This window comes from Leuresthes tenuis, unplaced genomic scaffold (genome assembly GCF_036924035.1).
Source record: "Leuresthes tenuis unplaced genomic scaffold, fLeuTen1.0.hap1 SCAF_21, whole genome shotgun sequence".
NCBI classification, from domain to species: Eukaryota; Metazoa; Chordata; class Actinopteri; order Atheriniformes; family Atherinopsidae; genus Leuresthes; species Leuresthes tenuis.
This window is the reverse complement of record NW_027325375.1, coordinates 33,017,427-33,041,586: the sequence shown is the minus strand read 5'-3', so window position 1 is coordinate 33,041,586 and position 24,160 is coordinate 33,017,427. Positions and strand designations below refer to the sequence as shown.

General features: G+C 43.0%; 1 protein-coding gene across 1 annotated transcript; it reads left to right on the top strand.

The window, feature by feature from the left end:
- Positions 1-24,073, top strand: tmprss15 (transmembrane serine protease 15). The gene is made up of 26 exons (XM_072374519.1): positions 1-112; positions 184-308; positions 452-519; positions 608-773; positions 2,708-2,888; positions 3,012-3,117; positions 3,295-3,404; positions 4,946-5,086; positions 5,157-5,306; positions 5,427-5,532; positions 7,010-7,166; positions 7,239-7,380; positions 7,518-7,607; positions 7,810-7,935; positions 8,019-8,162; positions 8,248-8,358; positions 10,910-11,033; positions 12,341-12,436; positions 15,643-15,692; positions 15,766-15,837; positions 15,920-16,064; positions 20,693-20,874; positions 21,012-21,107; positions 23,430-23,569; positions 23,687-23,741; positions 23,828-24,073. Exons 1-26 carry the CDS (start codon positions 1-3, stop codon positions 23,974-23,976), a joined length of 3,144 nt encoding a protein of 1,047 aa, XP_072230620.1. The 3' UTR covers positions 23,977-24,073.
- Positions 24,074-24,160: the final 87 nt, after the last annotated feature.

The following is a 24,160-nucleotide window of genomic DNA, read 5'->3' as shown; positions in this document are numbered from 1 at the left end:
ATGAAGCGTCCTCTGTCGTCTCTGGAGTTCCTCCTTTGCGTCATTACTTCACTTCTTTTCATCTGTTGCATCTCCCTGATCGTCGTTTCATGGATCAGTCTGAAGCCTGAAGGTAAGCAGTGCAGTTTCAGTTACCTAATCAGCTGGTAGCAGGTGCAGTAGTGAGGATGTTTGTGTGTCCAGGTGTGACTGAGCCTGAGCAGCTGACGGGTCAGATGGTGATCACAGCAGGAGTGGATTTCTCTGAGGACCTGAGGAACTCCAGCAGTCAGCAGTTTAAATCTGTGGCCTTCGATATACAGCAGCTGGTGAGATGTCAGGTTCTATTCTAAAAATAACTTTAGCAGTTACATTTATTCTGGACAAAAATGCTGTAATCAAAACCTTTGCGATTAGCTTCTTCTGAGATCAGATCATGCAGGTGTCACGTTTCAGTCCAATTGGTTGACAGGTGTCCGAGGCGTTCAGTCTGGGCGAGCTGCGGCAGATCTATCGATCTTGTCAGGTTCAATACTTCAGGTGAGACGTCTAATCAATCACATTTGGAATCACCAATCATGTCATCATGAAATATAGATGAACTGAACTGTCATTGAGCTGTCTTCAGTCCAGGCAGTGTGGTGGTGACCTTTGACCTCAGCTTCAATCAGCTAATTCATGTGAAAGAGGTGGAGCAGCATCTGGGGGCCGGGCTACAACAGGTGGAGGCCAGAGGATTGGTGATCGACCCAAACAGCATCAAGATCACAGGTGAGCCATTCATGTCATGGTCTGTTGCTCCAAGATCATCATCATGAAGAAAATTATTGATATATTCCATGAATTCTACTTATATATTGCCAAATTACAGCAAATATCAACATCAAAGATGCAATCCAATTCAACCCACTGAAAATCCAATTCAATCCAATACAATCATAATCAATCAAATCCAATTATATAAACTCCAAATTAGTCCAATTCATACAGAGTCAATTCTTAAAAAGTAGCCTAGCTAAGATTACACTGAAACTTCTTGTTGATCCAATTCCTCATCCTGAGGGAACACAAGGCGACTTTGGAGAGAAAAAAACTCCCTTTTAACAGGAAGAAACCTCCATCAAAACCAGGAAGGGTGACCGTCTGAGGACAGGAAAGAGGGGGCAACAAGCAGCGTAACACCAGGCCAGGGATACCTGCTGAGAGAGAGAAACACAAGTTAATGACAGCAATGATGTCATAGGTACATGGAGGGAGGAGAGGTGCATCATGGGAGGTAACCCCAGCAGTCGAGGCCTAAAGCAGCTTAACTTGGTATGTCTTTAAGACAGGCTTGTAGTCTGAACAACCTATTCGTTTCATAGATAAGTACAGCTGAGTATCATCAGCATAACAATGGAAATTTATGCCATGCTGTCTGATAATGTTACCTAATGGAAGCATGTATAAAGTAAAAAGAATCGGTCCAAGCACAGAACCCTGAGGAACTCCATGACTTACTCTGGTGTGTGAGGAAGATTCTTCATTTACAAGAACAAACTGGAATCTATCAGATAAATATGACTTAAACCAGCCTAATGCAGTTCCTTTAATCCCAATAACATGTTCAAGTCTCTGTAACAGAATGCTGTGATCGATCGTATCAAATGCAGCTCTGAGATCCAACAGGACAAGAAACAAGTCCGCTATCAGAAGCTAACAGGAGATCATTGGTAACTTTCACCAGTGCTGTTTCTGTGCTGTGATGCACTCTGAATCCTGACTGAAACTCTTCAAACTGATTATTTCTATGTAAATGATCACAAAGTTGAACTGCAACTATTTTCTCAAGAACTTTAGAGATAAAAGGGAGTTTGGATATAGGTCGATAATTAGCCAACACTTCTGAATTTATTTTTACATAATGGTTTAAGGGCCATCCAAATCACAGATTTTGTATGCAGTCTACTTTAACCATCAGATAAGGTGATACCTGTGACTACCTGTTTAGTCTGAACCATTTGGGTTGAATATTTAATTTTCATTTACATTATTCATGAAATTACATATTTAACCACTAGTTGTCAGCAAAGCTAAGGTAGGGGTGTAAATTGAGCCCTGTTTTGTTTTGTTTTGTCGTTGTTGTATTATTGCATAGAAATTGAGCAACAAGAATAGTCTGGATGAGTTAGTAGTGAGGTAAAGGTGTGCTGTGAATGTGCTTGAGAAATATTTTTTTGTGTATGAGTGAGTGTTTGTGTAGAAGTCGCCTTCTTCTCATGACAACAGAAATTATACTTCTTTTCTTTCCAGCTTTATTGCAGCTTTAAAGCACACAGCTGTGAATGATACCAAGGAGCCAACCTCTTCTGACTGATTACCTTCCTTTTCAGAGGGGCAACATTGTCCAGTGTTGTACGCATTGAAGCTATAGTGCTGTCAACAAGAGAGTCAAGTTCTACTGGAGTAAAGTTTAGGTAGCCGTCCTCTGTCATATCAGCACATGGCAGTGAAGAAAAGGATGATGAAATCAACTCTTTAAATCTGGTTACAGCATTCTCTCATAGACACCTTCTAAATTTCTTCTCAGACGCTGTATAGTCAAGCAGTGTAAACTCAAAGGTTATCATGAAATGTTCAGATATGACAAACTGTAATCCCAAAGCTACACATCGTGAAAAGGGATGATTATTTTGTTGTGCACATTGTGTTTTCAATAACAAACCAACACGTTTGTGTCTCTGCAGAGAAACCAGATCAGACCACACCTGTAGCCACCAGCATCGCACCCTCACCTGCTCCCTCTGCAGCATCATGCCTTCCTGATCAGACGTCCTGTACTGATGGATCAATGTGTGTTCGGATTGATCAGCTCTGCGATGGAATCGACGACTGTTCCGATGCGTCTGATGAAGCTGCTGCTCACTGTGGTCAGTAATGTCAGTTTATATTATAAATACCTGAAAATGACAGCCACTTGGACTCACGCTGCACATTTCAGGAGTTTCAGACAGGTAAGGTGTTGATTGATCTTGCTGTGTTTTGATCCATAGTTACAGCATGTGATGGCCAGTTTGTACTGAGAGGACCAAGTGGATCATTCAGTTCATCAAAGTCTGAGACATACAACAGCAGCAGCTTCTGCCGCTGGATTATCAGGTCAAACACAAAAAAACAGGGATTCTGAGGTCACGGAGCTTTAGCTGGTGTTGTCAGACCCTCATATCAACTGTAGAAATGTTTTATCTTTAGACGTAGAAATGTTGTCCAGCTAATTTTCACACTGAATGAAACTAAAATAATTTCTGAAATTTAACTGAGTTGTCTAATTTTCAGGGTTGACAGAGGATTTTCAGTTCAGGTCAACTTCCTTCAGTTTGAAACTGAAGAAAACATTGATATCCTGAGACTCTACGAAGGAGTGGGACCAAACAAACTGCTTACAGGTGAGTTTGAGCTTCAGCTCATTCCAGCACACCTCAGTCAGGGCCTGTATAATGCAGCAGGAAAACTGGACCCATGAGGCAACCTCAGGCATAGTTTTGGCTTTTCATGAAGGTACAACGTGAAGCACCAGAGGGGTGACCTATGAGGTGAGATCCAAGTGAGTCTCAGAGTCATTAAGATCTCTGTGTTTTACTTGCTGGATCACTATGGTAACAGAGTTCAGATGAAATGTTCTGAAACAGCTGGGTCCGTTCCCTGGTTCTGATGATCTCTCAGACAGAGACATTTAAATGTTGATGTCTGACCCATAACATTTAAAGAGCTTCATTTATATTGAACAGACGTCAGACTGTTCAATAGACCATGTTTCGGGGGTAGATGCCAGGCCATCGCAGCAAGGCGTCTGCACTGACAGAAGGACACCCTCCTCCTTAATATTCCCCTTTGTATGCCACTAACCCTGCCTACACATTGACCTGGTCCTACAGCCCCAATAACTGTCTTCGCCACCAGCAGCCATAACCAGCTGTGATCTCCACCCTCCCACCAGAATCCACTGAGCACAACACTGTTAGCTTGGCTGGGCCTTAGCCCTGTAACGACCACCAAGCTCCACTCTATAGAACCACCAACAAACACTGACTGAGCTATTTTCATCGCTACTGCTGCTCACTCTCACCTCACAGGTGCTCCCACTCAGCTAATCAGGTCAGATCTGCTCTTGCACTGCTCTTCCTCACTCACTGACATCAACCTAGACATCACTCACTTACCATGTGTAGGTACAATGCAAACTTCTTCCTCTGCACTTGTATTTAATCCTTTGAAGCATAAACAATTCACAAAAACACACCTTTTCTACTACCTTGGACATAATGTCACCAACCAACAGCTGGCTAAGGCAGATGGTTTTGGTTCTGATGGAGGTTTCTTCCTATCAAAAGGGAGTTTTTCTTTCCAAAGTCTCTTTGTGCATGCTTAGGATGGAGGATTGGATCAAAGAGAAGTTTCAGTGTAATCTGTATATGTTTTTATGTCTGGTTCTTATCTGCCAACAGTTCCGTTTTCCTGCTGATATTTAATCCAACACGAATCAGAACCTTTGTCAGTCTGGGCCTGTAAATCAGAAAATATTAAATCAATAACATTTCTCCCTGATTTGTTGAATGACTGAGGTGATTCCCCCTGATTTTGGGTCAGAGCTAAATGTTCTGATGAGGTCCAAAGTTTCAGAGGTCTCTCATAGAAACAGCAGGCAAGTATTAACTCACTAATTTGTTCCTCTGCTGTCTGAAGTGAAGCAGCTGTGTGCATCTGTCAGGATTTTTCAAATTTTACACCTCTGAGGAAGAAAGCCTGAGTTAACAAACATCAGAACCACTGTGGTTGAACCCATTATCTCTGAGAGGAAGTTCTGGTTCCATCGAAAGAAAGCTGTGCTAAACCTGATCCTCTAGATAAGCAGAAGATATCCTGCAATGCTGACTCACAGCACAGATCACTGATGATCAGTCGTCTGATTTGTTCATATGATTGACAGCTGAGCTCTCAGGCTCGACCCCTCCTGGAACCGTGTGGCTGCTGACCGACCAGTCAACTGTGGAGTTTACTTCTGATGATGTCAACAGTCTGTCAGGGTTTAGAGCCAGCTTCAGTGCTGCCAACACCTCTGGCCTCTCTGGTAAGATGTGACCACAGATCCAAACAGAACCTGAAACTTTGTGACTGCTCACTGTCATGCTTTTACTCAGACCAGGAGAAGCTGAGCTGCAGCTTTGAGCAAGGCCTTTGTTTCTGGAGGCAGCAGCCGGATGATGATGGTGACTGGATTCAAACCAGCGGTGCCACCTTTCCTCCATTCACAGGCCCGAGTGTTGACCACACGCTGGGCAACAGCTCAGGTGGGTTTCACCTATTGGTCATCATCATGACATCATCAGTCACAGTTTTGTCTCAAAAACATTTAAGGGAATATTTTCAACAAAACCCAGCAATAATCAATTTGTATTGATCTCTGACAGGCTTCTACATCGTTACTCCTCTGAGTCCCGGCCAATGGCTGAAGAGCTTCAGGATCCACAGCCTCCTTTTGACTCCGCCCACACAGCCCATGTGTTTGAGCTTCTGGTAAACGACGAATACTTGTAAACATCTGGAATAAACAAATCAATACACAGTAGGGGTGTGACGATACACTCAGCTCACAAGACGAGAGGAGACACGATATTTGGTTCACGAGAACGAGACGAGACGAGATTTTAAGAAAACTACAATCACAAAATATATGACTGGACCAAAAGACTTTTATTTAACCGAGTTGCACATGCATTTTGAAATGTTTTATTATAACTCTTTACATGCATGATGTAAGCACGAGCTTTTGATAAACTTCTTCTTCCACAAATTGAAACAAAAAATGTATAAAAGCTAAAATTAAATAAAATATTTCTTTATTTTTTTCAAGTGCAAAAAATATTATGTGCAAAACCAAATCAAAGTTCTACTCTGTCAATACAAAGTGCAAATAGTGCAAACAGAGCCTGATCAAGTATGTCACTGACAACTAACAACTTATCAGTCACTCTGCTGCCATTTATCATTTCCGCCGGGTACCCAAAATGCTGCCAAACAAACCATTTGAAGATGACAGGGGAATCTTCAATGGTAATACCGGTATCTTCCGACGTTTTTCTGGCTGTTTGCTGCTTCCCCTCCTTCTCCTCCTCTTCCTCTTTTCCTTCTCCTTCTTTAGGTTCTGGCAAGCTAGACGTAGCAAAGGCGCATTACTGCCCCCACAGGTCACAAATATCAGTTTAGATTGCTCACAAATCTCACGAGACAGTCAAGTCTAATCTTGTTCAACACAGCCTTTCTTTGTGTTCTTCACTCCACAGAACCAAAACTTCCTCTTAGAGATAACAGGGTCTACAACGATAGTTCAGTTGTTGATGTTTCTTTGTTAACTTAGACTGAAAACTGGTACCAGGCCACCTTAGGCTAAAGTTTGATAATTGACTTTGTAGTCGTGTCATCAGACCTGCGGCCATATATCTCGCAGAGAGGGGCAGGGCTGTCAACTGATTACCAGCTGGTGGTGAGTTCTATCCACTAAAGAGGAATACTGCCAGAAAGACCTAGTAACCCCAAAAGGTATTGAGGATGAACTCAGAATCATCTGACGGAGGCCCCTATCCACAAGATCTTCAACTCACACCTGCGGGAGAATTTTTCACAAGGTCATAGGTGGAAGATGATGGATGGGTGGATGTTCTATGGCACATGGCAAGGACTGGATAGTGTTGTGGTGTAATTGCCACCTTTTGTGTGGGAGACCTGGGTTCAACTCCCCTGCATGAAAGGTACTACCTCCAGTAGGGGTCCTTAGGCGAGACCCCCTTACCCTATCGGTCTACCTCTAAGTCGCTTTGGATAAAAGCTAAATGTATAAACAAATAAAACGTTGGTTTATGAGATCTAATTTTTTTTAACATTTTATACAGAATCCCAACTTCTTTAGGAAATTCGGTTGTATTAACAGATTTAAACATATAATCACTAACTAATAACTCATCATTAGAATGGGTGTAAACATGTCTGTCTGCAGGTACCACATGTTTGGCGAGGATGTCCATCGTCTCCGAGTCCTGGTGCATTCCTCTCAGCCAGAGTCCACCATTACTGTGGTGTTTCAGAGAGGCGGCAACTATGGCAACAACTGGAACTACGGCCAAGTAACCCTCAACCTGACCTCAGAGGCCACGGTCAGTGACATCACACAGAACCTCTAAAGATCTGCCCCAATGGTCTGCTGAATGATCATGTGACCTCTGCAGGTGGTGTTTGAAGCTCAGAAGAGAGGAGGCATGACAAACGACATTGCTCTGGATGATATTACACTGATATCTGATCCCTGTGGCCCTGCCCCACCTGAACCAACAAATGTACCCCCACCAACAACCACACCTCCCTTACCAGGTGAGACACAAATCACGCCCCACTACCAAAGACCACTTCCTGATACCTGGTTACAAGTAGACCAAGTATGGGTGTTTGGTACTGGTAGAGTCTGATTCCTGTTTGACATTACCTCCTCTTCTCTCTGATCGGTTTAGCTGACTGTGAAGGACCTTTAGATCTCTGGGAGTCAAACTCCACCTTCAGCTCACAAAACTACCCTCAATCCTATGCAAACAATGCAGACTGTGAGTACACCTGTCTGTTCTACTTCTACCTGTACTTCACTTCAGACTGTTCTTATACTTCCTGCTCATACCTGTTCTTGAACTTCCTACTTGTACCTGTACTGGCATTTCCTACTCGTTCCTGAATCTTTGCACCATGTTCACCTTTTTTTCATCCACATCTGCCATGTCTCTGTTAATTACCCATGATTCTCTGTGTCAGGTCTTTGGACTCTGCATGCCATGGAGGGTCAGAACATCCAGCTCCACTTCCTGGACTTTGATGTTGAGGCTACCTTTGACATGGTGGAGGTGCGGGACGGGACAGGAACTAACTCCACCTTATTGGGTGAGGTATTGTTTTTGCCTGTCCTCATCTGCAGATGTGCAAATGACTTTCTTCTTCAGGTGTTATCTTGTTGTTTTCTCCAGCTGTTCTCACTGGCAGCATTGGCCCTGTTCACGACTTGTTTTCAACAACTAATCAGATGACAGTGTGGTTTTATACTGACAGCACAGGACACGGCCGGGGATTCAGGGCCAACTTCACCTGCGGGGTCAACCTTGGGTCTCCAGGTAAGCTCAGGGTCTCAGGTCACACATTTTGTGTTCATTCCATTGGTCTATTATTGATAATGATCAATCGTGTGTTTGTGTATAGCTCCATGTGCAGTTGGCGAGTTCCAGTGTCAGACAGGAAGTTGTATTCATGGTAACGGTCAATGTGATGGCGTTGTTGACTGTCCAGATGGCTCTGATGAAGCTGACTGTGGTATGTCAATGACTTATAACAGGATACACAGGATCAATAACCAGTTAGTATTAAAATTCTATGAATTTTGTTTCATTTTTCCATCTCATCGGTTTGTTAGTTCATGGAACACGATTGTTCTATTGTTGTGTCTAGTGATGTCAGACTACTCTGATTACATCGTCAGGACAAAATGTCCCATGACACATTTTCCAGGACTCGTCTGAGTCCTCACAAGAAACATTCTGAAAAAAAGACACGGACTTCCCAAAATGAATAGCCAGTGATTGGGTCATGTATCGGTCAGTCACCCTCACAGACTTGACAAGGGAAGTCCATCAGAAAACAGGAGATGAATGTCATCACAGGTGACACTAACCTGCTGGTCCCAGTTAAGGACTCTGGTTGGTCCTAACTTCCAGCTTAGTCACAAATGTAGCATAGTTGTATATAGAAAAAAATTAATTGTACTCACATAAGGCATCATCTTGAGGCAAATGAAACCGACAGATCACAAAGAATCTACCTTTGATTCAATCCCTCATGATGAGCATGCAGAAGGTGACAGTTGAAGGAAAAATACTCCTTCTCACCGGAGGAAAATCTCCATCAGAACCAGAACCAGGAAGGCTGGACATCTGCCTGGACCAGCTGGGGCTGAGAGGACAGGAAAGAGGGGACAACAAGCAGCGTAACACCAGGCCAGAGACACCTGCTGAGAGAGAGAAACACAAGCTAATAACTTAATGACTAAAGATAGTTCAATCTGTTCAAATCAATTAAAGTATCTGTCAGAATTTTCTTGAATTTTTTTATTTCGCTCCTACAGATCTTTGGTGTTTACTTTCACTATTCTCGAGGTGTTTCTAGATCTCTAGCTTTACATGGCTACTGGTTCTCTCCATCTCCTGCTTTCACTTGCTCTGTGTGTCAGATGTTTAGTTACTCCTGTACCTCCATTAGCAATAATGGTTCATGTAACAAATGTATCCTTTTTTAGTGTTGGGGACTTAGCCCGAAAGTCAAGCCATGGTTTACCATTAACCTGTCCCCTTTTCTGAGGAAGAAACCTGGTAATTGGCAGCTCTATAGTCAGAAATGTGGCATTAGTGACACCTGCGACCATAGTCACATGCATTCCAGGGGCCAGAGCGAGCAAAGTAGAATCCTATCTGAAAGTGCTGGCTAAGGATAAGCGTAAATACGATAAAATAGTTATTCATGTCAGCGGTAATGACACCCGGTTACGCCAATCGGAGGTCACTAAAATTAATGATGCATCTGTGTGTAATTTTGCCAAAACAATGTCGGACTCCTGCCAAATCTGACCAGTGATGACATGTTTAGCCGCATGTCCTCCTTCAACCACTGATTATCTAGATGGTGTCCAGCAAAGAATGTGGGCTACATAGATAATTGGCAATTCTTCTAGGGAAAGCTTGCTCTGATGAGGAGAGACGGCATCCATCCCACTTTGGAAGGAGCGGCTCTCATTTCTACAAATATAGACAAATTTATTCATCATCCAAAAACATGACATCCCAGGGTTGAGACCAGGATGCAGAGTTGTAGTCTTACACACTTCTCTGCAGGAGTGCTACCACCCTCCCCAAAACCCCATAATGACCGTGTCTGCTCCACCCAAATTAAATAAATCAATAAACACAAGAGGAGCAAATTAAGTAAACCTAAATTATAAATTATATTAGATCTCTCCTTTCCAAGTCTCTGTTGACAAAGAGTCGGAGCTCTGTTGAGCCATATATTCATTTAACTCTCAGAAGTGATGGTTTCTTGAGCTTCTTTACCAGTAAAATTGTTTCTATCAGAGAGAAGATTAATGGAATCCTTCTGATGGGATACGGGATGGTTCATTGCTTTCCTCACCCATCCTTACCTGTCCTCTCCTGTTCTAACCTATTCTCATCTGTCCTCACCTCTCCTCAGCTGTCCTATCCTGTCCTATCCTGTTACCACCTGTCCTTTCCTTTCCCCACCTGCCCTCACTGGTGCTTCAGTTTTGATTTGACTGTGGAACTTAAACGTGTGCAGAACGCATCTAAAGTTCTGGTCAAAGCTTCCCATCCAGGATCAGTCAGGTCCCTGCCGCTGCCTCAGACACCAAACCGCGGTCTGCCGGAGACGACATGCTCGTTACTTCTCTGATTTAAAGGAGATGTTCCATCGTGAGTTTGTGTCCACAGTCACAATGACCGACCTTAGGCATCAGTGGAGATTCTTAATGATGTTATTGGGCCACCTGGCACAGGGCTTCAACTCAGCTATTGATAAACATACACCTCACTGCAGCTTCTTTCTCCCGTTCAACAGGAAATTCAGGTTCAAAAGTTCCTGCTCTGACACAGCGGAGGACTCGCAAAGCTTACCTGCAGGTGGTCAGAATATGTCAGATGACATCATGTTACGTCAGAGATTAGTTTTTCATTTCTTTCACTGTGCTTTGATCAGTTGTTCCTGATCCAGAGCTGAAAGGTGGAAAACTCAGCACAAAACAGTCACTCAAGTGTCTTCACAGGTGCCTTTAACACATCATCACCTGTGTATGTCACAGTTGTGTTGCAGGTAAACGGCTCCAGTCGGCTCCAGTTGAAGCTCGTCTCCTCTCTGCTCACCGTGTGTGCCGACAACTGGAGCTCTCACCTGTCAGACTTCACCTGTCAGTACCTTGGATACAGGTAGCTCACCTATCTACATGCAGTGTAGATACATACAGTGACAAATTAATTCAGATGAAAGACTGGTCATGTGAATATTTTCCAGCAAAAGACAGAGAGGGATATTTTTGTTTTACTTTGAAGCAAGAGGTGAGGGTGACGCATCCACGGATGGATGGAGAAACATGATCTCTGCTGTTAGATCTCAGCAGAACTCTGGCTGCAGGGTTTTGGATCAGCTGGAGGCTTTTCAGAGAGTCTGTGGGACAGAACAATAATAAGGAATTACAGTAGTTCAGTCCTGAAGGAACAGATGCATGGAGCAGTTTCTCTGCATCACCCTGAGACAGGATGGTCCTGATTTATTACAAAGGTGAAAGAAGGCAGAAACCAGTTTTATATGTGAGTCAAAGGATAGATCCTGGTCAAAAGTAACTCCGAGGTTCCTCACTGTAGTATTAGAGTAAGTGCATAACCAGACAGTTTCTTCCTGAAGCGCTCTGATCCACAGACAACAACTTCAGTTTGTCTGAATTTAGAAGCAGAAAGTACATCTGAGTATGATCAGCATAGCAATGGAAATTTATTCCATGCTGTCTAATAATGTTATGTAATAGAAGCGTGTATAAAGTGAAAAAGATAGGTCCAAACACAGATCCCTGAGGAACTCCATAACTTGGTTTGTGAGGAAGATTCTTAGTTTACAAGAACAAATTGACGAGATCATTGGTAACTTTCACCAGTGATGTTTCTGTGCTATGATGCACTCTGAATCCTGACCAAAACAAATTATTCAGATTCAAACAGATTATTTTTGTGTAAATGATCACAAAGATGAGCTAAAACTATTTTTTGAAGAACCTTAGATGTAAAGAAGACGGTAGGGGAGACATCTCAGCAACAGGAAATCTACAACATATCTGCCATTAATCACAAAAATGCAAACACCTCCTCCTCTAATCTTACAGGCCACAGCGATGTGGCATCTACTGTGGATGGAGTGGTCTGCGGTCGTAATATTGTTATTCTAGCTCTCAGTTCAGATCAGTTTCTCGATGCTTATATCTCACTGGCTGTGTCCTGCGGTTGCCTTCCTCACCTGAGTGCAGTCGTGATTTGAAAAATGGTCCATATCAGGTAGTATAATTCTGTGTCATGTTTCCACACAGCTCAGTTGAGCAGTGATGATTTGTCATAACTCAGCTGCATAAAGTTCTCTGTAAAAGATCCAATCCACAGAGACAGAAATACATCAGCCAGCCATGTTAAAGAGGAAACAAGAAGAGAAAAGATTTGTGACTTCAGGTGTGATTTTGGATTCCCGGCAGATCTGGAGAGGGGTCACTGCTGCCTGCTGTGCTACAAGATTCACCATTTGCCACAGTCACTGTCACCAGTAACGGAACACTGGAAACCAGCGTCAGGTAAGCAGGACCAGAACCAGATAAAGACCTGAAACTACAGCTAAAATACTGATTAAACCAGAACTCTGATTAAAACAGGTGATTGTTATCATGACTTGGTACTAAAGCAGTATCTGTGAGAGGCTGATGCTGGTCATGACTCGTCATGGTGACAGGTAGAGCTGTGAAGAGTCTGTCATGTAATGAGCGAGATGGTGGCGCATGCTGCAGCTCAGCATACTGTGACATGGTTCTCATTGTTATGTATTCTGTTAATTAAGTTACTGAGCCACCTAAAATACAGTTGGCACAAACTGATAGACATCAGGTTGATGCATTTTAGTTGTATGTTTGACCACCATGCCAAGGCCATCATGCAGGGTGAGGACTCTGTTTTTATATTCCTCCTCAGCCACTACGACTTTGAACATGTTGCCATTTTAACAATAATGTGGTATGAAACAGAGAGATACACTATATTACAAAAAGTATTCACTCACCCATTCAAATAATTAAATTAGGTGTTCCAATTACTCCCATGGCCACAGGTGCATGAATTCAAGCTTCTACAAACATTTGTGAAAGAACGGGTCGCTCTCAGGAGCTCAGTGAATTCCAGCGTGGTACCATGATGGGATGCTACTTGTGCACCAAGTCCAGTCATGAAATTTTCTTTCTACTAAATATTCCACACTCAACCGTCAGTGGTGTTATAACAAAGTTGAAGCAATTGGAAACGACAGCAACTCAGCAATGAAACGGTAGCCCATGTAAAATGACAGCGGAGTCAGCGGATGCTGAGGCTCAGAGGTCGATAACTTTCTGCAGAGTCAATCCCTACAGATCTCCAAACTTCATGTGGCCTTCAGATTAGCTCAAGAACCGAGAGCTTCGTGGAAAGGATGGCTTCTTCATCTGTCAACCTGATGGAGGAGTCTGGGTTTGGCGGTTGCCAGGGGAACGGTGCTTGTCTGACTGCACTGTGCCAAGTGTGAAGTTTGGTGGAGGAGGGATTATGATGTGGGGTTGTTCTTCAGGACCTGGGCTTGGCCCCTTAGTTCCAGTGAAAGGAACTCTGAATGCTTCAGATACCAAGAGATTTTGGACCATTTCATGCTCCCAACTCTGTGGAAACAGTTTGGGGATGGACCCTTCCTGTTCCAACATGACTGCACACCAGAGCACAAAGCAAGGTCCATAAAGACTGGATGAGCCGGTTTGGTGTGGAAGAACCTGACTGGCCTGCAGAGTCCTGACCTCAGCCCGATAGAACACCTTTGGGATGAATTAGAGCAGAGACTGAGAGCCTTCTGTCCAACATCAGTGTCTGACCTCACAAATGAGCTTTTGGAAGAGAAAAAATCCCATCAACACTCCTAAACCTTGTGGAAAGCTCGCCCAGAAGAGTTGAAGCTGTTAAAGCTGCAAAGGGTGGGCCGGCGTCATATTAAACCCTCTGGATTAAGAATAGAATGTCACTTAAGTTCATATGTATGTAAAGACAGATGAGCGGATACTTTTGGCAATAAATCGTATGTATTTATTTCAGTAAAACTCCACTGACATCTCACCCTCCTTTGAACTCCACATAAACTGGTAAACTGTGCTTATAGCTTCAGGTGATGAGTGTAAAAACAGCACATCAGCGAATGCATCTTCATTGTAAGAAATGTAGTTTCAATGTTAAGACCACTTTCATTCATGTTTGTTGTTTTGGAATATTTTATTTTCAGTTTTATTAGCTTATACAAACATATAAATCAATATGACAATATACTCCCACCCCTAAAAGAAAAGGTGCTCAAAGTTGATATATAAGACTTCTTGGTGTAATATATGTCATTTAAATAAGGCTTCCGAATGTTCAAGAAGGTGTGGTATTATTAGGTGCAGTTGTTGATCTCCAAAGAGCACTTATCAATAGGGATAGGAAACCTGCCAGGATACTGCAATGCATTTCTTGGCCACACAAAGAGCAGTTGCATGAATTTAAGTTTTGCATATTTTAGAGAAGCACAAATACTTGTAAAGTTCCCCAATAGGCAAAGTTCAGTGGTCTAGTGGAACCAGTCCCACCTTTAGTCAAAGGATTTTATGAACCATAACAAATTTTAATCAGATGCTTCAATATATAATTATCTGTCCTGTTATTTACAGTTCTGTGTTTACTTGTAAATTAAGTCACTGTGTACCTTTTCTTTCAGGGATTGCAGACCGAGGGTTTATCACTGCCCTCAAAAAAGGATCAAATAAATATAATTTAAGCTTCTACTTAAGCTTTAAGTAGAAGTTTTTAAAACTGGGCAGTCGAATGTTAACTTTCCTATTGATGTCCGAGGCTCTTTACATATGAATGGCATATGAATACATCTCTATTAACAGTTTTAAAGAAGGATTGTGGTAGTGGCATTGGCATGGATTGAAACAGATATTTAGATTTACATTTTAATGCATTTAACTCAAGATGAGAGGTAAAATATAAATTATCTTCAATCTTACTGAGCAACGGGAGGTTATTCAATTTGTACAGGTTTTTGAGATTGTTGTCCACAATTATTTCAAGATATTTTATACCTAAATGGGCAAAACACGCTGGAGTTTGGAATGATCGAAGTTCGTCAATTAATATTTTCTAATTTGTATTGCCAGGGTCCTTTAAATACAAAATAACATCACCAATAATGTTCAACATAAGCCCTGAAATGATCTGAGGCAAAAAGGTTGAAAATCAAACACATATTACCCCTTCCTGGTTGAATATCAACAACTGATTTATTTGAACATGAAGGAAACACGTAAACTAAAAACTAAACTAAACAACTAAAAAACATGAATCACAAGCAAAATCTCACTCACAGGTAAATTCTGTATTATAATAACGGTACAATGTAAATTAAATCATATTAAACCTCTCTGAATGTTTTTTTTGGGAATAATATGGTATATTGTCAGACATTATTAAATCTGGCTTTTTCTGACCTAAGGATGTGGGTCAAGAAGCAGAACCATCTGCAGTCGTTCTGTCTGTTCTGTATGTGTCGTATCTGTCTTACATTGACACTGATACTGAGGTTTAGTTTGTAACTTCTAACTTCAGCCATAGGTAATGAGTTTCATTAATCATTTTATTTAATATTCATAACTTTCCTTCGATAATATTGACTGATCTCTAAGCTAGATGCTTCTTTCAGCCTTTAATGGTGTTAATATTTCTGATGTTTTCACAGTGAAACCTGCAGGAGTGGAGAGGTGATTTCACTGAGCTGTAGCAACCAACGTGAGTAAACCCAAACACTGAATTAATCAAAATGTTCCATGTTTATAGATTAATAAACCTTTGTGTGTTTCAGCATGTGGCCAACGTCTAGTCACTAATGTCACAAGTGAGCTCGATCGATCAGAGGACAGAGAACCTGGTGATGGTGAGAAAAGGAAATTGGCTGAGTTTGAGCCGCAGCTTTTGGTCAGTTTAATTCTCACTGTTGTTCGACCCGTTTCTATCAGGTGAGGTCAAAGTGGTGGGCGGGGTCAATGCAGTCAAGGGGGCGTGGCCCTGGATGGTGTCTCTGCACTGGAAAGGGCGTCATGCTTGTGGAGCCTCACTGATTGGACGTGACTGGCTGCTCACTGCTGCGCACTGTGTCTATGGGTGAGATTATTTTACAAACAACTTCATGTCCAAGCTGGGCACAGGTGAGCATGGCTTCTGTCCCGCCTCGGTCCCGTTAGGTGCAACCATTAACATCTTACCTGATGTGTTTTCCTTTTCTATGTGTGGTGTCAGCGCTGGTTCATTTCACAAATGGACAGGTCCAGCCTTTGTTCTCAAAGTTTAGGCCACAGACACAAATGTGGACAGAGCTTATTCATATCATTTAGAGATCGAAGCAGCTCCCAAATCGGTTAAACTACATTTAAGGAATCTCCCCATTAAAGCAGGAATGAATCAAAATGTATCGATATGTGGGTTATCAGCAGAGAAAAAAGAGCAAAAGCATTTTGAGCTCGGCACTAACAAATTAAAGAAAAATGTGTTGCAGATTGATGGGTTGAGGACGTTGAGGAGGATTCGCAGACAGCAGACTAAAAACTGGGTTTTATTTAAGGCTGAAACCAGAATCACAACCAAGCTGGATAACCAGAAACTAAACTCATCAGAAAAACAAAAGACCAAACTAACCAGAAGAAAACCAAAGGGGTGTTTCACAAAGCTGGATTAAGGGAAAGCCTGGCTTATCGAGATAATTCTGGCTCATTTAAGAGAGGGTTCCTCCAACGTGGCTTATTTGAATGCCAGCTGAGTAACCATGGTAACTTATGTCGCTGAACTAGCCTGCTCCTGGGCAGGCTTATGTTCAAGCTTAGCTCAGCTGTGTCTGAAATGTCCGACAGCTGAAACAGACTCCTGAAATAAGGTTTTTATAAAAAACAAAACCAAAAAACACTTGTGGTTATCATCAGTCAGAGCAACTAAAGAAATGCAACTATACAAGTACTGAACATGATATTCATTACAACTAATTAATACCTGATTACATCTCTGTCCCATATTTCACGAACACCGACACCCACCCAGGACCAGACTCAGAAAAATGGGGGAAAGTCCTTTCAGGCTTCTGCTCCACATTCAGCCGATAATGTAAAACAACCTACTGCTGACGTATTTGAGTTCATCATCTCCCTCAGGCTTCCCCAATGTTATCGGTGCACGAGACTGTACCCGTACGCATCCAGGCCCCTGCTGCACCTGTGGAGGCTGATTACATAAACCAAAAATCTTTCCATAGCCTAAATGTACAGGTACATATTGGGGATAATTTTCATTTGGAAAAAACACCACATCAACCCCTTTGAGTAATGCTGAGCAATGCTACTCTAATGCCCCGTGAAACCAAGCACCTCATCATGGACTCCTGTCCTCCAGGCACACAGAGGATCTGTGATGCAGTTCATTTAAGTTCCACATTGAGGCTAAATGGCCGGGATCGGTTCATGATTCGAGAATCTTCCGAGCATCCTCACTGGCTCAGAGGTTTGCACAAGGTGCAAGAATTTTACTGAAGGTGTATGTAGCATAGGCATAGTTTCCATCTCAAGGACTTTAAAGTGCTCGTCCTACTTTATTATAGATGCCATATAAGGCACATTTTGCATCAAATTGCCAAGTCTTAACACGTATATCCAGCCGACATTTCCCTTATTCTGCAGCAGAGTTCAGTGCCGTCCTGCTCGGGGACAGAGGCTCTGCATGCTGCTGTACCTCCTCAGGCCACATCCTGATCCAGGAACAAGGGAAGAGAGGGCGTTCAGCCGTGCACGTGATAAAACAAGCGCACGGAGAGAGATGGCCTTTGGCCAGATTAAATCCAGGTTCATTGCTCAAAGGTCTCAGGCAGCATGGCTGACAGAGCTTCTTAAATTAATAGTATGCTACATATTTAGTACATTTGGTCTTCTGGACAACTTTTCAGGCTCAAGTGTTTTCTTGCTGGATTCCCTGCAGGTTCCAGAGCCTGAAAGGACTCAGTTCCTCCTGACACTGAGGGACCGATCCAGGGTCACATGTTTCTGTTGATCCTTCAACTTCTTTTCATAATTTAGCTTTGACACAGCAGCAGTTTAAGTTAGAGCAAATGTAAGAAGGCGAAATGAACAGAGATCATTTATAATTCTCCAAACGTTGGGTCATGGCGCCCCACTGTGAACATAAATGTAGAAACACATTTAACACTTTGCATGAACCGTACAATAACGGCGAGTTTCAAGTTGTGTTGAATTGTTTAATTTTTCGTGTTTTTCAAGCTGTGGAGAGAAAACAGAATTAAATGCAGTTCACACCATGACCTTCTCCTTGGTCAGAGTTCATACTTCCATCCCTCAAACTCCTTTTGTACAGAGTTCAGACATCCGGTGACAGAGGAAATGTGTCTGTGAGCAACAAAGCATGAAGGCAGTGAGGTGAAGAGTTACTTCACTCTTTGCTGCTGGAGTTTGTGTTCCTGTTGCCACCTGCAGTAAAGAGTTTTGGTGATAATTAGGCCTGTTGGTGCAGAACAGACTGCAGACGCATCCAAACCGTTCCACAGGTTTAGTAATAAGCAGCCGACCTGTGGCTTTTCTGGGTCTACAGACACAGTTTCATCACTAAACGCCCGAGATGTGCAGCTGACCTTATCTGGGTGCTTACCTGCAGGGTAACCCTCCTTCCTGTTTGGGCCATCAAGCTGCAAACAGAGAAACACGCAGCTGCTGAAGCAGGAGATCACAGGGATGCATGAGATGCAGAGTGTCTCCATGGAAACAGAATTAAATGGAACAGAACCGCTCACACATGGGTTAGGGGCGTCCTCTGAGGTCTGAGGATCCAGCAGGCAGATGGTGTCTCCCACCTCTGACAGATACACCGTCATTATAACTTAACTGAAAGACTGAAAGATAAAGAATAGAACTGAGGCAAGGCCAGACTACATCAGATTAATATAAAACAACAGCAAGAACAACAACTAGAACAGACTAATACAGAGAATAAAAAATAAAAAATAAAAAACAAAACATGACAATCTAACTCAAAGTCACTAAATGACACAGAAAACCACAAAATAAACCAGAAAAAATGCTCAATGAAACAGGAAAAAAGCAAAATAAAACAGAAAAACACTGAATGAAACAGAGAAACAGCAAAACACAACATAGAAAAATGTTTTAAAAAACAACTCTGACAAAATGCCAATCATTCTTCTCTATTTCTGCTGCACTTTGTCACTCAACATCTTATCAAAAATACAAAAACAAAAATGTGAGTACAGGGAAAACCAGGTCCATGCACCTGAATTCTGTCCTGAATGAAGAATAAATTGAATATGCTGCACTATTCCAATAAAAGTTGGGTTGTTACACAACTTCTGCAGCAAGGAAATTTAATTCAAATCTAATTAGATTGTTAATTAAAGGGCTCATTGTGCAGAATAGTTCTTGTCAAAGCATTGTACCACACACTTTACACACATAACATCTGAAGACACTTTAACCAGAGAGTTAACAAGTCCAACTAAATTAAAGTCCAGTTTGTTGTCATGCTGTTAGAACCCCTTCAGTGTTCCCTGAGGGACTCTGTTGGGGGGGCTGAGGGAGTATGGGGTACCGAAGCCACTGTTATGAGCTATCCAGTCCCTGTACAACCAAATTAAGAGCTGTGTCAACAGTCTTGGCAAAAATCTGAGCTGGTTCATGGTGCATGTTTGACTCTACCAGGACTGCCCCCTGCCACCAATCATCTTTGTGGTTTTCATGGACAGGATTTAAAAGCATAGTCGCGTTGAGGAAGGCATCTGGTTTGGGAACCTCAGGGTCGCATCTCTGCTTTTTGCAGACAATGTGGTTCTGTTGGCTTCTTCAATCCATGACTTTCAGCTGTACCGGAATGGTTCACAGCTGAATGTGCAGCAGCTGGGATGAAAGTCAGCTCTTCCAAATCTGAGGCCATGGTTCTGAAACCGAAAAAAGGATGGAGTGCTCCCTCCGGGTCGGGATGAGTCTCTGCCTCAGGTGGAGGGGTTTAAGTATCTGGGTATCTGAGTATATTTTGGACACTGTTGATGGCAGTTTCTTTGTTCCAACCCTCATCTATGGTTATGAGATCTGGTATGAAAGAATAAGATCTCCGATACAAGCAGCTGAAATGAGTTTCCTTCATGGGGGGCTGGGCTCAGCCTTAGAGATAGGGTGAGGAGGTCCACCATCCAGAGGGAGCTTGGAGTAGAGCCACTGCGCCTCCACATAGAAAGGAGTCAACAGAGTTGGTTCTTCTGGTTAGGTTGCCTCCTGGTCAGCTCCCTTTGGAGGTTTTTCAGGCATGCCCAACTAGGAGCAAGCTCCGTGGCAGACCCAGAATTCACTGGCAAGATTGAAAATCCCATCTGGCCTGGGAATGCCTCAGAATCCCCCAGGAGGAGCTGGAGAGTGTCGCTGGGTGCAGGTATGTCTGGGTTTCCCTTCTGGACCTGTTGCCTGTGCAACCCGACTGGATAAGTGGTTAAAATGGGTGAATCAATGGAGAATTGGTCCAAGCACAGAACCCTGAGGAACTCTATGACTTACTCTAGTGTGGGAGGTAAATTCTTAATTTACAAGAACAAACTGAAATCTATCAAATAAATATGACTTAAACCAGCCTAATACGGTTCCTTTAATTCCAATAACATGTTGAAGTTTCTGTAATAGAATGCTGTGATCCGTCCTGTTAAATATGAGATGGAAGGTCTTTGTCTATCTCTGCAGGAAGAATGTTCACCTCCAGTACTGGTCAGCCATCCTCGGCCTCCACGCCCAGAGCAACGAAAACTCTGAGGACGTCCAGACCCGACAAGTTGATCACGTTGTCATCAACAGAGAGTACAACAGGAGGACCAAACAGGCCGACATCGCCATGATGCATCTGCAGCAACCAATCAACTACACCCGTCAGTGTGCCTGCACTCCTGTTGTTTATCCACAGTGATCAAATACTGAAACGCCTATTCTCACATCTTAAACATTTTAGTGTCTTTAAAAACATTTAATCAACACAGGTCCTTGTGCTTATATGTGTGTGTTTCAGAGTGGGTTCAGCCAGTGTGTTTACCAGCTGAAAATCAGAGTTTCCCAGCGGGAAAGAAATGTTTCATCGCAGGCTGGGGACGAGAGGCTGAAGGGGGTGAGACGCAACGATACTTCATGAACACACAACCAACGTCTCACCTCCATTTCCTCTTCTTTGTGTGTTCACTGGAAGTCTTTAGACTTTAGTCTGCAATGAACCCCCCCCCAAATGTGTGAATAAGTCTGACATACCACTATCTGCCTCCCATTGTTGTGTAAAGCAGCCTAATTATTGAGCGGTGTCCCTGCCAGCACCCCACCCCCACACACAGGATATTCTGCAGGCCAGCAGCTCTGATGTGCCCTTCTGTGGCCAAAAAAAGGCACATAACCAAATATATTTGCCATTTTTCCACAATAAAATTTGTAACAAAAACTGTGCTGGCATTTGACAAGGGCATAAGACAAACTGTGTTACCTGAGAAAAGTTGACTACGTGGGTTTGATTATAGCTGATCTGCCCTTTTGTAAGACTCAATGAGCATCATACAATTTAGATTTGATGGAGGGAGGAAGGGGAGGGGAGTGTCGTAAAAGGTGTGAATGTTGTAGGTGAGAAACATCGTCTAATAATAATAAGTAATATCGTCTCCTTCGACTTCCGGGTGAAAATCCCGAGCATGCGCAGAACGCTCGAGGCACGTTAAGTGGGCAATGGGATTGAGTTATTCCAGGGTCTTAATTCGATCGCAAGTAACCCGATCTGATTCGATTTCTTGTCGGATTAAGCTTGTTAAATGAGCTGAATAACTCAGTCTTATTGTAATTTAGCCTTTAATCCGATCCGATGGCCCGCATGGAACCGCACTGAATGTCAAGGCAAGGCAACCAAGAAGGATCAGGGCTCAGGCGGCTTTAGCAATTCTACAGAGCATGTCAGACTGTGAATCTGATGGTGGAGATGTGAACCTTTCAGAATGAAAACGTTGTCACCGATTCATCAAGTGATGAGGATGCGACGCTCCAAAGACGCACCAGGAGACGGGTGGTCAAGTATGGTCAAGTATGGTCAAGTATGGTCCAGTATGGTCAAGTATGGTCAAGTATGGTCAAGTATGGTCCAGTATGGTCAAGTATGGTCAAGTATGGTCAAGTATGGTCAAGTATGGTCCAGTATGGTCCAGTATGGTCCAGTATGTGATTGAGCGGGACAGTTCAGACACGGAGGCCACATCAGAGGAGGAGGAAGACACAACGCATGTCAACCCCCCTGTACTAAAAAACTAAAAGTTGTGGATGTGGGCATAACACCTGGATCCACAGAGAAGGCAAAAGCTGGCATGGTTCCACCACAAAGCTGGAGACTTTTCTGCTCATTCAAACAGCAGTTTGGCCTTTGTCATTACAGGCAGCAACCTGGGGGCTGGACTGGATGTTCACAGTACAGTGGAGATAGTTAACACCTTGAGAAGAATACACCGGCGAGGGGGCATGCAGCAGAAGTGAACATCTCTGGGCATGCTAGTGTTAAACATACATCCAAGATGGTGGCACAGTCAGTCACAGCAGCCCAGCACTCCACATATCGTTGCTCCTTTACATTTTCACAGGGTTTATAGTGATATAGATGTATATAACACTCGCCTATAAGCTGCATCTCTACACCAGCAGTTGCACAGATAAAGACAGGATGTCATGATCTGTGGGTTTTTCCTGTTTTGAATGTTCTCTGTTCTTGTTGGTTTTCAGTTACTTCCTGTTTTATTTTGTAGACTTTCTGTTTCTCATCATCTGCTTCTCACACCAGGGTTACTTTGCAGATAGCCACACCTGTTTTCCATCCCCTCATTGCTCCCTCAGTATATGTACTCTTGGTATTCAGTCAGATAATTTCATGCTGTTTCTTTTTCATATCTAAGTTCTTTCCCTGATGGTAGTTTTTTTTCTTGTAGTTTCTTCAGTTGTTTATTAATACATCTAGAAAGACCATCTGCTGGCTAAGCCTCTCTCTTCTACATTTTCTGCACTTTGGTCTACTTCCTCCACTGACCCTGTATGCAAATTAGGTAAAAAAGTTACTGAATGAACGAATGAGGCCTTTTGAATTGGGCAACACTTAACATAACATTACTGCCAAACACAATCTAAAGAAAGGAATTTGACAAACCAAAAACAGCCGCAGACACCATGTGTTGACATTTCCACAGTTCTGATTTGAAGTTTTCGTTATCCAGCTGACTAAAGTAACCTTTAAGTAACCCAAACCCCACCCTGAGTGGAACTCTGAGTTCTTCTTCTTCTTCACATCTGTGTTGAAGCTCAGATTCTGTTTTTGCGTCAGACAGAGCAGGACTACACCGGTTGTGGTGTTTTAGAGGGTCTGATTGGTTCATGTAGCCTCACCACCTGGAGTTTATATCACCTGTCTGTCCGTCAGGTTCTAGTCCGAACCTTCTCCAGGAGGCAGAGCTTCCGCTGGTGGCCCGTGATGAGTGTCAGCGTCTCCTGCCTGAGTACAACTTCACTTCCAACATGCTGTGTGCTGGGTACCCGGAGGGAGGAGTCGACTCCTGTCAGGTAGATTCTGTAGTTATGACAACCGGTAGCTCAGGTGTGTGATGCGATAAATGTGATCTGGCAGCTGATTGGTCGGTGAACTGTGGGTGAAATAAAGTTTAAACTTTGTTTCTGTAGGGCGACTCCGGTGGTCCACTGATGAGTCTAGAGGACGAACGCTGGACTCAGATTGGTTGGTCTCACACACAAATGCACACATACTGTGACACATCAGCAGGGGGTCTGAAGGAACGCTGCTCTCTGATTGGTTCCTGACAGGTGTGACCTCGTTCGGGGTTGGCTGTGGGCGTCCTCAGAGACCCGGAGCTTATGCCCGAGTGTCTGCTTTTGTCTCCTGGATCGCCCAGACCAGACGCTCCTTCTCCTTTTCATCACCTGAACAGGAAGTCGACAGAATCAATCACTGATCAATAAAGTCTATCACTGATTGATCGCTAAAGTCAAGAACTGATAGATCACTAAAGTTAATCATTGATCAGTTGTTATAGTAAATCATTGATCAATCACTAAGTTAACCACTGAATGATGAAGCTAACTATTGGTTCATAAAGTTAATCACTGATCAATTGCTAAAGTTTCATTTATTCAAGT